The 13,182-nt window shown below is 66.6% G+C and overlaps 1 protein-coding gene across 2 annotated transcripts; it reads right to left on the minus strand.

Moving 5' to 3' along the window:
• Nucleotides 1-419: 419 nt before the first annotated feature.
• Nucleotides 420-10,814, minus strand: PHC2 (polyhomeotic homolog 2). Of its 2 annotated transcripts, XM_074924968.1 has the most exons (15): nt 10,663-10,814; nt 7,328-7,515; nt 7,062-7,220; nt 6,904-6,981; nt 6,652-6,813; nt 6,454-6,558; nt 6,155-6,371; nt 5,131-5,468; nt 4,094-4,253; nt 2,567-2,775; nt 2,319-2,448; nt 2,052-2,166; nt 1,828-1,969; nt 1,423-1,729; nt 420-1,303 (listed from the first exon to the last, which is right to left on the minus strand). In XM_074924968.1, exons 2-15 carry the CDS (start codon nt 7,469-7,471, stop codon nt 1,149-1,151), a joined length of 2,421 nt encoding a protein of 806 aa, XP_074781069.1. In that variant the 5' UTR covers nt 7,472-7,515; nt 10,663-10,814; the 3' UTR covers nt 420-1,148. The 2 variants fall into 2 exon arrangements, with proteins under 2 accessions (XP_074781069.1, XP_074781068.1); XM_074924967.1 differs by having other exon boundaries at nt 6,454-6,813.
• Between the last annotated feature and the right edge of the window lie 2,368 nt (nt 10,815-13,182).

Genomic DNA, 13,182 nt, shown 5'->3' on the forward strand with positions numbered 1-13,182 from the left:
CCAACTGTGGGCACCAGCTCCAGGGAAGTGTCACCCCCTCATGGGCCTCCCGGGACCACTCGGTGTCGCCACAGGGGGTGTCATCGCCTCCCCCACCCCCCGACATCGGGGTCCCGTGTCCCTGCAAGCATGGAGGGTCCCCACCTCCACCCTGGGGGTGCTGGCATGGGGGACACACACACCTCAGCCCCCCCCCTCCACCCTGTCTGCAATTTTGGGGGGGCAGCAGGGGCACCCCCAGGGTGATACAGGCCAGGAGGGCAGCTGAGGTGACACCAGCCCCATCCCCAAAACCCACGGAGCATCCCCCCCCCACCCCCGCGTGGCACTTGGGGACATCCTCTGGCGCTGCCCCAGTTGACCCAGGAAGGAACCAGGGGGATGGGGGGGGGGGAGGAGGAAAGTGGGGGGCCCCGAGATTTTCTTTTTTTTTTTTTTTCAGTGTTTATTAAAAACAAAAAAAAAACAGGAAAAAAGGGGGTGTTGGGTCTGTGTGTTTTTTTCCTTTTTTTTTTTTTTTTTTTTTTTTTCCCTTTTCTTTTCTTAAAAAGACCATGGCGGCCAAAGGGGAGGGGGGGTGGTGTGTGTGTAGGGGGGTCCTTACCTGCCTGGGGGGGCCCCCTCCCCCCACCCCACCAGCCTCTACTAAGGTGCCCCCAAAACAGCCCCAGCGTGAGGTGGGGGTGTGACGCCTTCTCTGCTCCCTGGGCACCCCAAGACCTGCCCCCCCCGGGGGCCAACAGACCCCCCCCCTCCCACCCAGGAGGCTGGTAGCCCAAATCCCAGCCTGGCGGGGAGGGGGGGTGGGGGGCACATGTTAAGGCAATCATCCTGCTTCGCCCTGCCGTTTTGGGGAGGGGAGGGGGGACACACGGGGGAGACACAAGGACCCCCCCCTCCCTGCCAGAGAAGAGGGGGTGGCCCCCCCCCATACGGTGGGGCACTATAGCTAAGGGTTATATACACACCCCTGCGGGCGTTGGGGAAGGGGGGGGCTGCCCCGGGGTTGGGTTGTGCTCAGAAGTGGCTCCCCCTGACCTCTCCTGCCATAGCCCTCCCCCCCATAGCCCCCTCCCCAGGGCTGGGCAGGGGTTTAGAGAGGAGGAGGAGGAGGGTGTCCTATGGGTGCCCCCCCCGCCCAACCGGCTCTAGGAGTCCTTGAGCATGCTGATGCGGGCATAGATCTTGAGGGCCGGCCCCAGTTTGATGTTCATGGTGCTCATGAGATGATCCTCCTTCAGCAGCAGCAGCGCCTGCCCGTCGATCTCCTGCGCCCGGAACTCCTCCGCGATCTCCTGGCAGCCTGCGCAGAAAGAACCGGAAACCTCAGCAAAGCCCTTGGCGAAACCCGCTCTCCTCCCCTAAAATGTGTTGGGGGGGAGGAGGGCTGGGGTGTCCCGTCCTCTCCTGATTATTTTTCACCTGGCAGCGAGCGGATGAACTCGTAGACGTCCTCCACGTTCCACTTGCTGGGCTCGCTGGGCAGGAAGCGGTGGCCGATACTGGCCAGGTCGCGGACGTGGACGTCGGGCAGCTCCATCTCGCGCAGCTCCAGGTCGCGTTCGCCCTGTCGCCGGCGGGAGGTGGAGGAACTGGCCGAGATGGGGGAGAGCGGTTCCTCGTAGCTCGAATTATCCGAACAACGACTCGAATCTTCTTGGCTGTGGTTGAGCTGCAACGACGCCGTCACGGAAAGAGGCACCGAACCCGGCGAGAGAGAAACCGGCGGCTGCGGGACGGAGCAGCGCCGGCCTCAGAGCCCACCCGTGTGCGTGTGTCCCCCCGCCCCGATCCGGGGACAAATCCTGCCCATCCCCCTGCCCTCACCTGCTTCTTGGTGTCTTTGCTGAGGGTGGGCAACGTCCCCTTGCAGGTCCGACGGCGGCCGTGGGGGGGACCGCCAGGTTTCTGCAGCTTGCTGCGATCGGGGTGGAACAAACCCACCCGCTTCGTGCACCCCACGTTGTACCTGTGGGGAGGGAAGGGGGTGATGGGGGGCTGGATCCTTTCAGGGGGGCTGCATGAGTTACTGGGGGAGGTTTTGGGGTTACCTCTTAGCACAAGCCATGGAGCAGAAGCGCTTGGAGCGCTTGAATTTGTAAGCGAAGTCAACGCGGCCGCAGAGCTCGCACTTCAGTTTGGGGGGGTTCCCCTCCTCTTTGGATTCTGGGGGGCGCGGAGGGACACCCAGAGAGAGAAACGCAACCAGCTCAGCCGCGGGGGACCCCCAAAACATCACCCGGTTGTGTGGGTTGGGGGGCGAGGCTCTACCACACCTCGCTCAGGGAAGAAATCATTTCGGGGGGGCCGGGCGCTACCTTGCAAATAAGGTTCCTCCATTTCGGAGTCGGTGGTGGTGGTGTTGTCCTGCTGTGGGAGTTTCTCAGCCAGCAGCTCCTGCGCATACTTCTTCTTCAGATTCCCCACCAGCAACGAGGAGCGCCCCACCTGTGAGGAAAAAAACACTAGCGGGTGCCCCCCCCCCCCCCCCCAATTCCCTCCCCCCCGCCCCGTTCAAAATCCAGCCCCACGAAGCAAGTCAGGCTCAGGATGGGGGATACGTTACCGGGAATGGTTCTGCCCCTTCCTGGATGACGAAGCCCTCGATAACGTGGGTGAGGATTTGGGGTTTCACGATGGCCTGGGGCGGTTTGTTCTCACCATTGTGGGGGGCAGCGCCGGCGACGGTGGAGGCAGAGCTCCCGGTCCCCGAGGTCATGCCGGGAACGCTGGCCAGGGGCTGGGGCTGAGCATGAAGGCGGTCGGCGGGCGGCTCTGCGGGGGGGGGACCCACACACAGACACACACACGGGTGGTTACGGGGACGCGGTGACGCCGGCGGTGACGCCGGGGCCTGTATTACCATACAGCTGGGCTGCCTGGGGAGGGGAGGAGGAGGAGAAGGGGGGGGGGCGGGGGGGACGCGGGGGGAAGAGCAGCTGCTGCCGCTCCCAGTGTGGCCCAGTGGGTCCCAGTAAGCTCCGAGACGCTCCGATGTATCGCGGAAAGGGGGGAAGGGGGAAAAAGGGGTGGGAGGCTAGAGCCCCCCAACCTCCCCAGTGAACCCCAAAAAATCCTGGCGGACCCCAGACAGCCCCCAAATAACCCGGCAGACCCTGAAAAGGCCCCAGATACGCCCAGAAAGGTCCCAGTAAAGCCTCGATACAGCTCAGCAAGGCCCCAGTAGACCCCGATCTACCCCGGAAACGCTCGATCTACCCCAGTAAAGCCCAGTATGCCCCAGTAAGGCCTGATACACCCCAGTAAGCCCCCATCTCCCCCAGTAAGGTCCAGTATGCTCCTGTAAGGCCTCATCTACCCCCGCACGGCCCGGGAGGCGCCGGTAAGGCCCCGGCAGGCCTCGCTAGGCCCCGGTAGGCCCCGCCACCTTTGTCCGGCGGCGGAGCCCGCTTCCCCCGCCCCTACCTGCGCCCGGGCCGCGGCTGCGGAGCCGGGACCGGGAGGGGGTGTGGGGGGGGCGGATGCGGAAGTGAGGTCAGCGCCCGCCGCCCCGCCGGGCCGAGCCGGGCCGGACCAGGCCGAGCCTCGCCGGGGTGGGTGTAGGCGGGGCCGGGCCGCACTCACCGGCGGCGCTCAGCGGCTCGGCGGCCCCATGGGCGCGGACAAAGGCGGCGCGGGCGGCGGTGGCGGCGGCTGAGCGGGGACAAAGGCGGCGGCGGCGGCGGCGGCGGCGGGGCCGGGCCGGGCCGGGGCGGCGGCGGCGGCTGCGCGGGGAGGGCGGGGCCTGGCTCTGGACACGCCCCTCGCGCCCCTATTGGCCGCCGCCGCGCGCGCGCGCTCACGCCGCCAGGGGGCGGAGCCGAAGGGCGGGGCCTCGTGGAAGGGGCGGGGCCACGCCTCCCCCAGCGGCTTCTGCCCCCACGCGTGGGGGGGGGGGAGGGGGGTGTGGGCGCCTCCCCCCGCAAACACCCGGCGTGTGGGGGCAGCGGGGCGGGGACCCCCGGGACCCTCCTCCAGCCAGGGGGGCCCCGGCACCCAGCCCGACCCCCCCGCAGCGCCGCGCACCCGCCCGTGCCTCAGTTTCCCCGCCACTGCAACCCACCGGGGGGGGGGGGGGGGGCGTGGGTCTTACCGTGAGTGGGGGGCCGCTCGCCCTCGGGGGTGTCGGGGCCCGGGGGGGCGGCGGGCGGCGAGAGGGCGGGGCGCTGCGGCGGGGCGTCGGGCGGGCTCTCGGCGCTCCTCGGGGCGGGCGGCGGGTCCCGGCGGGTGCCCTCGGGGACCCCGAGTGGGGGCTGCGGCGGCGGGGGGGGGGCACACGCGTGTGCGAGAGGGTCAGGCGGGCACGGGCGTGCGGGAACGGTGTGTGGGCACGCACACGGCTCGAGGGCACGCAGGGGCGGCCGGCACACGTGTGTGCGTGTGTCTGGCACACGCGTGCGCAAGATCGGGCATGCACGTGTACACGCACGTGTCTCGAGCAGGCACCCGTATCTACACACGTACAAGGTGTCACGCGTGTTTGCACGCGTGTGGGCGCAGATCCACTCCATGCGTGCATGCACACGTGCACGCGTGGATCTGGCACGAGCGTGCGCACACATGCGTGGGTCTGACACGCGTGGATCAAACACAGGTCAGGGGCACACATGCACACACACGCGTGTGCACGGAGCGGGCACATGTGGATCAAGCGCATGTGCACACACGCGCGCAAATCAGGTACATGCACCCCCCTCCACGCACACAGATCAGGTGCACACGCGCGTGCACGGAGCAGGCAAACACGTTTGTGCACGTGTGCACGGAGCGTGTACACGCATAACACATGCCTGTGTGGGGGTGTGGTGAACACATGCACGCACATGCGTGCCTTCAGACATGTGGATTAAGCACACGTGTGCACACACACACGTGTGTGTGAGTGACCAAGCTGTGCACACGCATGTGCATGACCCAGGTACACACGCGCGCGTGCAGGGAGCTGGCACAACTGTGCCCACCTACACGCACGCAGACACGCGTGGGTCAGGCACACGTGCAGGCCTCGGACACACGCCCCCCCGCCATGCACCCCCTCCCCGCCCCCCCCCGCACACAGATGAGCGCCCCCCCCGCTCCCCGCACCCCCAAACCCTGTCGGGGGGGGCGGGGGGGGGACACGCCCCTCACCGTGGCGCCGGCGGGCTGCAGCTGCAGGATGACGGCAGAGGCGTGCTGGAACTTGCGGGGGGCAGCGTGGCAGCCGGGGTGACCGTTGGGGGGGCCGCCCTCGCCCCCCACTCCTTGGGGGATCCCCGCTTTGGGTTGGGGGGCTGGGCCGGGGCTGGCGGGGGGCAGGGGTTGGAGTTGGGGGGCGGCGGGGGGGCCCGGGGGGGGCTGCCCGCGGGGCGCCAGCTGCTGCTGCTGCTGCTGCTGCTGCTGGATGACGAACTGCTGCTGCTGCGGCTGCGGCTGCATTGGCTTCGGCGGCTGCTGCAGGAACTGGGGGGGCTGCAGTGGGGCGTAGGCTGCGGGGACAGCGACGGGGGACAGGGACCCCCCCTCGTCACCGGCACCTCAGCCCCGATGGACCCCACCCCCAGGATCCTTCCCCCCTTGTGAGGCTGCTCCTTGCTCTAGCATCTGTTCACTCTGGTGCCTACTGACAACCAGCTTTGCCAGCTCCTGCTGTGGATGGAGGATGGGCTCAGGCTGTCCTGGGGGGGCTGTCCCCCATTTTGGGAGCCACAGCAGCACAGCACCTCCTAGGCTCCATCACCCCATGGGGTCCCCTGGCCCACACCCTCACTGCTCCAGCCCCCTGCACCCCACTGCAGAGGCTCACCCTGTGGGGCCCCAGGACCCTATGGGTGCTGAGACCCTCCCACCCAGGGTGTGTCTGGACCCATAAGGTCCCAAATACAGACAGGGTGCCAATGGGCAGGAAACACCAGTGCAGGCCACCATTAGGTTTCAGAGTGAACACCCCACAAGCGGCTTGTCTGAGGGCTGCGCCCACCCAGCCCTCAGCTCTGTCACCTCGCCCTGACTTTCTGAGCACCTGGGGCAGGGGTGACATGCCCCTGAAGTGGATACATGGGGCTGCTGGTCCCATGTACAGGCAAGAAAACCATCATTAGGTTTCAGAGTGAATGCCCTGTGGCTCCCCCAGCTCACCCGGGTACCCCTCCCACACCACAGCACAGCACCTTACCTGGGGTGACGAGCGGGTGGGTGGCAGCGGGGGCAGCAGCACGGGCCAGGGGGTGGGTGCGAGCGTCGGGCCCTCCCTCATTTTTTTTGAGGTGCTCGGTGGGGGGGTCAGGTGGGGGACCCCGAGGGGGCCCAGCCCGGGGTGGGGGACCACCAGGGGGCTTCATGGCCAGGGCAGGGAGGTGTGGGCCAGCGGGGCGCAGGGCCAGGCTGTGCACCTGCAAAGACAGCGGCTCAGGGGGGGACCCCAGAGGGTGCAAGGGGTGTGTGGGGTGGATTCGGGAAGGGGGGGGGGCTCACCTGGGGGGCAGCGGGCGGCGGGGCGGGCGGCGGGGCCAGCGGCGGGGCTGGCGCGGGGCTCTCGGGCCGGACGGCGCTGACGGGCCCCGTGGGTGTGAAGATGAGCTGGGGAGAGAACACCGGGGGGTTGTGACCCCGAGTTTGGAAGGAAGGGGAATGGGGGGGGGGTGGTATTTTTTTTGGGGGGTCACCCCTTACCATCTGCGCCCGCAGGTACATCTGGGCCTGGCTGGCGGTGAGGGCGGGCGAGGCGGCGTTGCCCAGCAGCACGGCCTGTTGCGCGATGCCCGAGGCCCCCGGCCCCACGCTCTGCGCCCGGTTCAGCAGCTGCGCGGCCGCCGGCGACGTCGCCAGGTTGATCTGGAACGGGACGAGGGCAGAAAGTGCCGGATCGACCGGGAAAAGTTACGGGGAGGGACGGAGTAACGAGACAGGGGGGACACGACTCACCGTTGGCTGCTGCGCCGGTGCCGGTTGGGCGCCGTTACCACCCGAAGAGCCGCTTTGTCTGTTGGCCGCCAAGCTCGCCTTGTCGGGGAGGGAAAAAAAGAAATTAAAAACGAGGAAGGGAGGCAGAGCGGCGCTGCCGTAGGGCGCACCCGTGGTACCTGCTGCACGGCCGCCAGGCTCTGGAGCTGGGCGCTGGTGAGGTGCTGCTGCTGGAGCGCGGCCGTCTGCAGCATCAGGTGCTGCTGCTGCGCCGCGTACATCTGCTGCAGGTACTGCGCCGCCGTGTTGGGCTGCCGGTGCAGCGCCTGCTGGATCACCTTTTTGGGGAGGGGGTAAAACCACGGCGGTGGCTTGTACCCTGGTGCTGAAACACCCCGATGTTCAGCCCCCCCCCCCCCTCCCCGCTTCTTTGAGGACGGCGTACCTGGACGGTTTGGCGGTCGGGGATGCCGCTGTACACGGAGATCTGGGGCGCGGGCGGGCGGGCCGTGCCGGTGCTGCTGGGTGTCGTGGCGGTGCCGCCGGCGCTGCTGGCGGGCGGGGGGGCCGGGAGCTGCTCGTTCTCCATGGCGGGGTGCCGGGTGCCACGAGGCGGCGGGGGTCAGGCTAGAGCTGGGGGGGGGGGAAAAAGTAAACACCCCACAGCACCCAAAATTGGGACCCGGCGTCCGCTCCGGGCCTCGGCGCAGCATGAGGTGCCGGGTGTCTGTGCCGAGCAGCCCCCCGCTCTCGGGGTGTTGGGGATGGGGATAAGACCCCCCCCAAGCCCCTCCCTTTGAAAGTTCACGGGGTGAAGCGTCTCCCAGCCCCGGGGTGCACCCGAGGGTGCCAGGAGGTTGTGGCGGGGGGGGGGGCCTTGCACCCGCGTGGTCGCCCAACCTGGCACCTCTGGTGCGGCCAAACCCCTCGCTGGGGCTGGGGGGGGGTTGCAGCCCCCTGCCTGCTGCTTCCTGCCGGCGGCCCCCCCGGCCGTGACCCCTCCGACTGCGAAGGAGGGGGAGGAGGAGGATGGCGGGACGGAGGAAGGGCGGCGGGAGGCCCCACAGTGTATCCACCCCCTCAAAGAGGGGGGGTCAGTGGGTCCCCCCCCCGGGGAGAAGGGGGCCGGGGCCGCATCCTGCCCCGGGTGCTGAGGGAGGGGAGGGGCGGGGGGAGCCCCTAGCGCAGGGGGAAGGGGAGGACAGATGGAAGGAAGGGTGGACGGAAGGACGGACAGAGGTAGGGAAGGGATGGACGGACAGGACGGAGGAAAGGGAAGGGTAGAAGGAAGGACGGACAGAGGGACAGATGGGAGGAGGAGAGGGATGAAGGGACAGACAGAAAGAAATGAGGGACAAAGGACAGGAGGGAAGGACAGAAGGACGGACGGAAAGAAGTAGGAAAGAGATGGAAGGAAGCAGAGAGAGCAAAGGAGGGACAGACGGACAGATGGGAGGAGGAAAGGGACAGAAGGACAGACAGGAGGAGGAAAGGGACGGACAGAAGGATGGATGGAAAGGGAGGGAAAGGCGGCCAGAGGAAGGAATGGACAGAAGGATGGACAGAAAGAGGAAAGGGATGGAAGGAGGGAGGGAAGGAAGGATAGACAGAAGTAAGGAGAGATGGAAAGGAGGAAAGGGACCAAGGACAGGAGGGAAGGACGGACAGATAGGAGAAAGGATGGACGGATGGAAAGAGAGGAAGGAGGGAAGGACAGACGGAAGGAAGGTTGGATGGACGTAGGAGAGGGACGCAGGGATGGAAGGAAGGACGGAGAGAGGAAAGGGACAAAGGGAAGGAGAGATGGAAGGAAGGACAGGGGGAAGGAAGAAGAGGGACGAATGGGTGGGAGGACGGGGACGGATGGGAGGGACAGGAGGAGGATGGACAGAAGGACAGGAGAAGGACAGGGACAGAGGGATGGGTGCTGTGGAGGCCGCAGCGGGGTTTGCAGGCAGCACCGCCACCGCGGTGGCCACGAGGCTTCATGGTCACCAACAACCACCCATGGCTGGTGGCCTTGTGCAGGCCAAGGGACCTCTGGTCACCTGCCCGTGCCAGTGTCCCTGCGCTGCCAGCGATGGGCGTCACCATGATGGGTGCCACCACCATGGGTGCCACCACCACGGGTGCCATCGCGGCAGGACCAGGGACAGCGGTGCGGGGCGCTGCAGACCATGGACAGCGGCCACGGTGGGTGGCCTTGGTGGCCACAGTGGGTGGCCATGGTGGCCACGCCACAGCACGACCCCAACTAAACCATGCCAGCCACCTCCAGCACCCGAGGGACGTGGCAGCGGTGACGTCCCCCGCCTCGGTGGCCCGCGGGGTCGTGTCCCTTGAGGGCGTCGCTGCCCCGAGGCACGGGGCGGGACGTGCACGTGTCCATGGGGGTGGCAGCACATGTCCCCAGCTGCTCCTTCCTGTGGGCTGTGACACTCCCAGCCCCGTGTCTGTCCGCCTGCACGTGTCCACCACCAGCCGGAGAAATTCTGAGAAGCGCTTTTCCTCCTCCGAGTGGCCACGAATCATTTCCCCCCCCCCCCCCCCCCGCCCCCCCGAAGAGCCTGGTGGCACTGTGGGGTGACACGGGGCCACTGCGGTGACCGACACAGAGGGACCACGCTGGGCCCATCCAGAACCAAAATTCCCCCCGGGAGCAGCACGGTGCAGGAAGCCTCCAGCAGCTCCCACCACCCACCCGCTGCGGGGCTGAGCCCCCCCCGTCCTCACCTACCCCAACCCCCCGTGGACTTTGGGGTGTCTGATGGGACGACCCCGCTTTCGAGCCACAGATAACAGAAGAAACCCAGTTCTGACCCCTGCAACACCCCCCCCCAAAAAAACATTAACCCCCCCCGAAATAAAAACAAAAGGGGGAAGAATTCCAGCACTGCTGGGCGATGGGTGATGTGGGGGGGTGCGGGGGGGTCCCACAGCTGGCACGGGGAGGAGCTGCAGAGCTGGAACCCCCCCGTGCTGAGCCCAAAATGGGGGTGCAAAATGATGGAGGGTGGGAAAATCCTAGGGGGGGGCGGGTGGGATAGGATGGGGGGGGGGCAGGTATAAGGGGGGGTGGGATTTAATAGTGAGCAGTGGAGTATGATAGTTGGGGGGGGGCGATACCAATAATAAGGGGGTGCAAAATCAGAGAGGGGGTGAAAAACAATGGTGAGGAGTGGGATATGGTGGGGGGGGTGAAAAACACTAGTGGGGGGTGGGATATAATAGAGGGGCGGTCAGGTATGATAGTAAGGAGTGGAACATGATGGGGGGGTGGGAAATAGTAAGAAGGGGTTGAAATAATAAAAACGGGGTGAAATAATAATTAAGGGGGGGCAGAATCAGAAAGGGGGGTGCGAGGGGACGGTGAGGGGTGGGAGTGATGGTTGGGGGGGGCACTGTAGGGGGTGAGATATGATGGTGAGCAGTGAAACGTGATGGTGTGGGGCGGGAAATAATAATAAGGGGGTGCAAAACCAGCGTGGGGTGGGGGGGCGCAGGATGAGAGGGGAAGGGTGGAAAACACGAGGGGGGTGGGTGGGAAATGGGGGGGTCTGCAGCGGGGAGGGGAGCGGCGCGGGGGACACGGACACTGGTGGGGTCTGAGCCGGGCCGGGCGGGCGGCGGGGGGTGTCCGGGTGGGTAAACTGAGGCACGGCGGGTCCCGGGGCGCATGCGCGGCGCGGCCCCCCCCCCCCCTCCCCTCAGTCCCCCCCCGTCCCCGGCCCGGCCCAGACAAAAGCCGCCGGGGCCCGGTAGCGGCGGCCAGCGCGGTACCTGCGGCCCGGGCGGAGCGGCTCCCGCCGGCCACGGCCATGGCCCAGGCGCCTCCGGGGGCGGGCGGGGGGGCGGAGGGGGGGGTCCCGGTCCCGGTGCCGGTGCCGGCGGGGCCGGGCCCGCGGCCGCTCCCTCCTCCCTCAGGCGGCGGCGCGGCGGCCCGATGCCATAACTCATTTGCATTCCTCCGCGCGTCACGTGGAGCCGCCGGCCAATCAGCGCCCCGCCCGCCCCGACGGACACGCCCACCGAGCCCCGCGCCCGCCGCGACGGCGGCCGCCGCTCGCGCTCGCCATGGCAACGTGGGGAGGGGAGGGGGGGGGGGAGTGGGGTCGCCATGGCAACGGAGAGGGGGGAGGAGGGGGGAGGAGGAGGAGCCCCGGCGCCAGGGTGCGCCCCGAGGCGGGGGGGGGCGGTACCGGCGGGTGCCGCGGCACAGGGGGGGTGGCACCGGTCTCCGGTGCTTCCTGGGGTCACTCGGGGTCACCGCGGGGGTGCTCCCTGCGCCAGTACCGGGGGGATGCTGCACCGGAGGGGTGGTGGCACCGGTCCCCGGTGTTTCCCGGGGTCACCTCGGGGGTACCCAGGCCCGGTACCGGGGGGATGCTGCACCGGAGGGGTGGTGGCACCTGTTCCCATGTCCCTGCTTCTGCCCGGGCTCACCCGGGGCTCCCGGGGGGCCGGTACCATCAGGGTGCTGCACCTGAGGGATGGTGCCACCGGTCCATGTGTCCCCGCTGCTACCCGGGGTCACCCAAGGGCACTCCCAGGGGTGCCCAGACCCGGTGCTGGCGGGGTGCTGTGACAGAGGGGTGGTGGCACCGGTCCCCGGTGTCTCCTGGGGTCACCCGGGGGTGCTTCCAGGGGTGCCCAGGGCTGGGCGGGCGCTGGAGGACACGGTGCTGGAAGGGCCCAGCTCCCGTCCCCATGTCCCCGCTGCTGAGCGGTGTCACCTCGAGATCCACCTAATTTACCGTGATGCCACCGGCGGGGACAGTATTTGCAGAAGGGATTTGGGGCACTGAAATTTAGGTGATTAATCACACTTAATTAGCTGCTGGCTAACAAACACCTCTTCATCTGGGGTGACCTGGAGAAACACACAGCCCCCAAGCCGACAGGTCACCCCCAGATTTCCCCGGGGCGGGATGGAGGTTGGTGGCTTCATCCCTGGTTGTCTGAGCCTGGGGCAGGAGCTGGACTTTGGACCCGTCTGTGGGTCAGGAAATCGGTGGGGTGGGGGCAAACAGTGCCAGGCCGGAGGGGCCGCGCCGCCAGCTCGGCAAATAAAAATATCTGCTCCTAAAAGGCTCGGAGGTTCGCAATGGGGCTTGGGGGTCGGCAAAAGGGACGCGTGGGTTTGCAGTGGGGATTTGTGGGTTTGCCAAGGGGCTCGAGGGTTTGCCAAGGGGCTCGAGGGTTTGCGACAGGACTCGTGGGTTTGCAAGGGGAACTTGTGAGTTTGCAGTGAGGGCTTGTATGTCTGCAACGGGACTTGCACTTCCAGAGGGGGCTTGTGGGTTTGCAGAAGGGACTCATGGGTTTGCGGTGGGATTTGTGACTTGCCAGAGGGGTTGTGGGTTTGCAGGGGGGCTCATGGGTTTGAAGAAAGGACTCATGGTTTTGCCAGGGGTCTTGTGGGTTTGCGATGGCGCTTGTGGGTTTGCCACAGGGCTCGTGGGTTTGTCAGGGGGCTCGTGGGTTTGCAGAAGGGACTCGTGGGTTTGCGATGGGACTAGTGGGTTTGCAAGGGGGCTCACGGGGTTGAAACAGGACTCGAGGGAAAACGTGGATTTGCGAAGGGGACTCCCGGGTTTGCACACAGGACTCGGGGTTTGCGATGGGACTTGAGCGTTTGCAGCAGGGCTTGTGGGTTTGTGACGGGGCTCAAGGGTTTGCAAAGGGGACTCGTGGATTTGTGAAGGGGGCTCGTGGGTGTGTGACAGGACGTGGGGGTTTGCGAGTGGGGTTCGAGGATTTGCGTGCGGGACCTGGGGGTTTGCAAAGGGGACTCGAGGATTTATGTGTGGGGTGTGAGGATCTGCAATGGGGCTTGGGGATTTGCAAAGGGGGCTCGTGGGTTTGCAGCAGGGACTCATGGGCTTGCAGCGGGACTTGAGGATTTGCACACAGGATGGAGGAATTGCACGTGGCCCTCAAGAATCCTCACGTGGCCCTTGAGAGTTTGCAGTGGGGGCTTGAGTGTTTGCAAAGGGAATCTGTGAGTGTGCAGAGGGGACTCGTGGGTTTGCCAGGGGGCTCGTGGGTTTGCAAGAGTGACTCGTGGGTTTTTGATGGGACTCAAGAATTTGCAACAGGACTCGTGGATTTGCAGTGGGATTCGTGGGTTTGCAGGAGGGACTCGTGGGTTTGCCAGGGGGCTTGTGGGTTTGTGATGGGACTTGTGGGTTTGCAGAAGGGACTCTTGGGTTTGAGATGGGACTTGTGGTTTTTGCCAGGGGGCTCGTGGGTTTGCACGTGGAACTCAAGGATTTGCCATGGCGCTCGTGAGTTGGCAAC

The sequence above is a fragment of the Athene noctua genome, chromosome 22, assembly GCF_965140245.1.
Source record: "Athene noctua chromosome 22, bAthNoc1.hap1.1, whole genome shotgun sequence".
In the NCBI taxonomy this organism is placed as follows: Eukaryota; Metazoa; Chordata; class Aves; order Strigiformes; family Strigidae; genus Athene; species Athene noctua.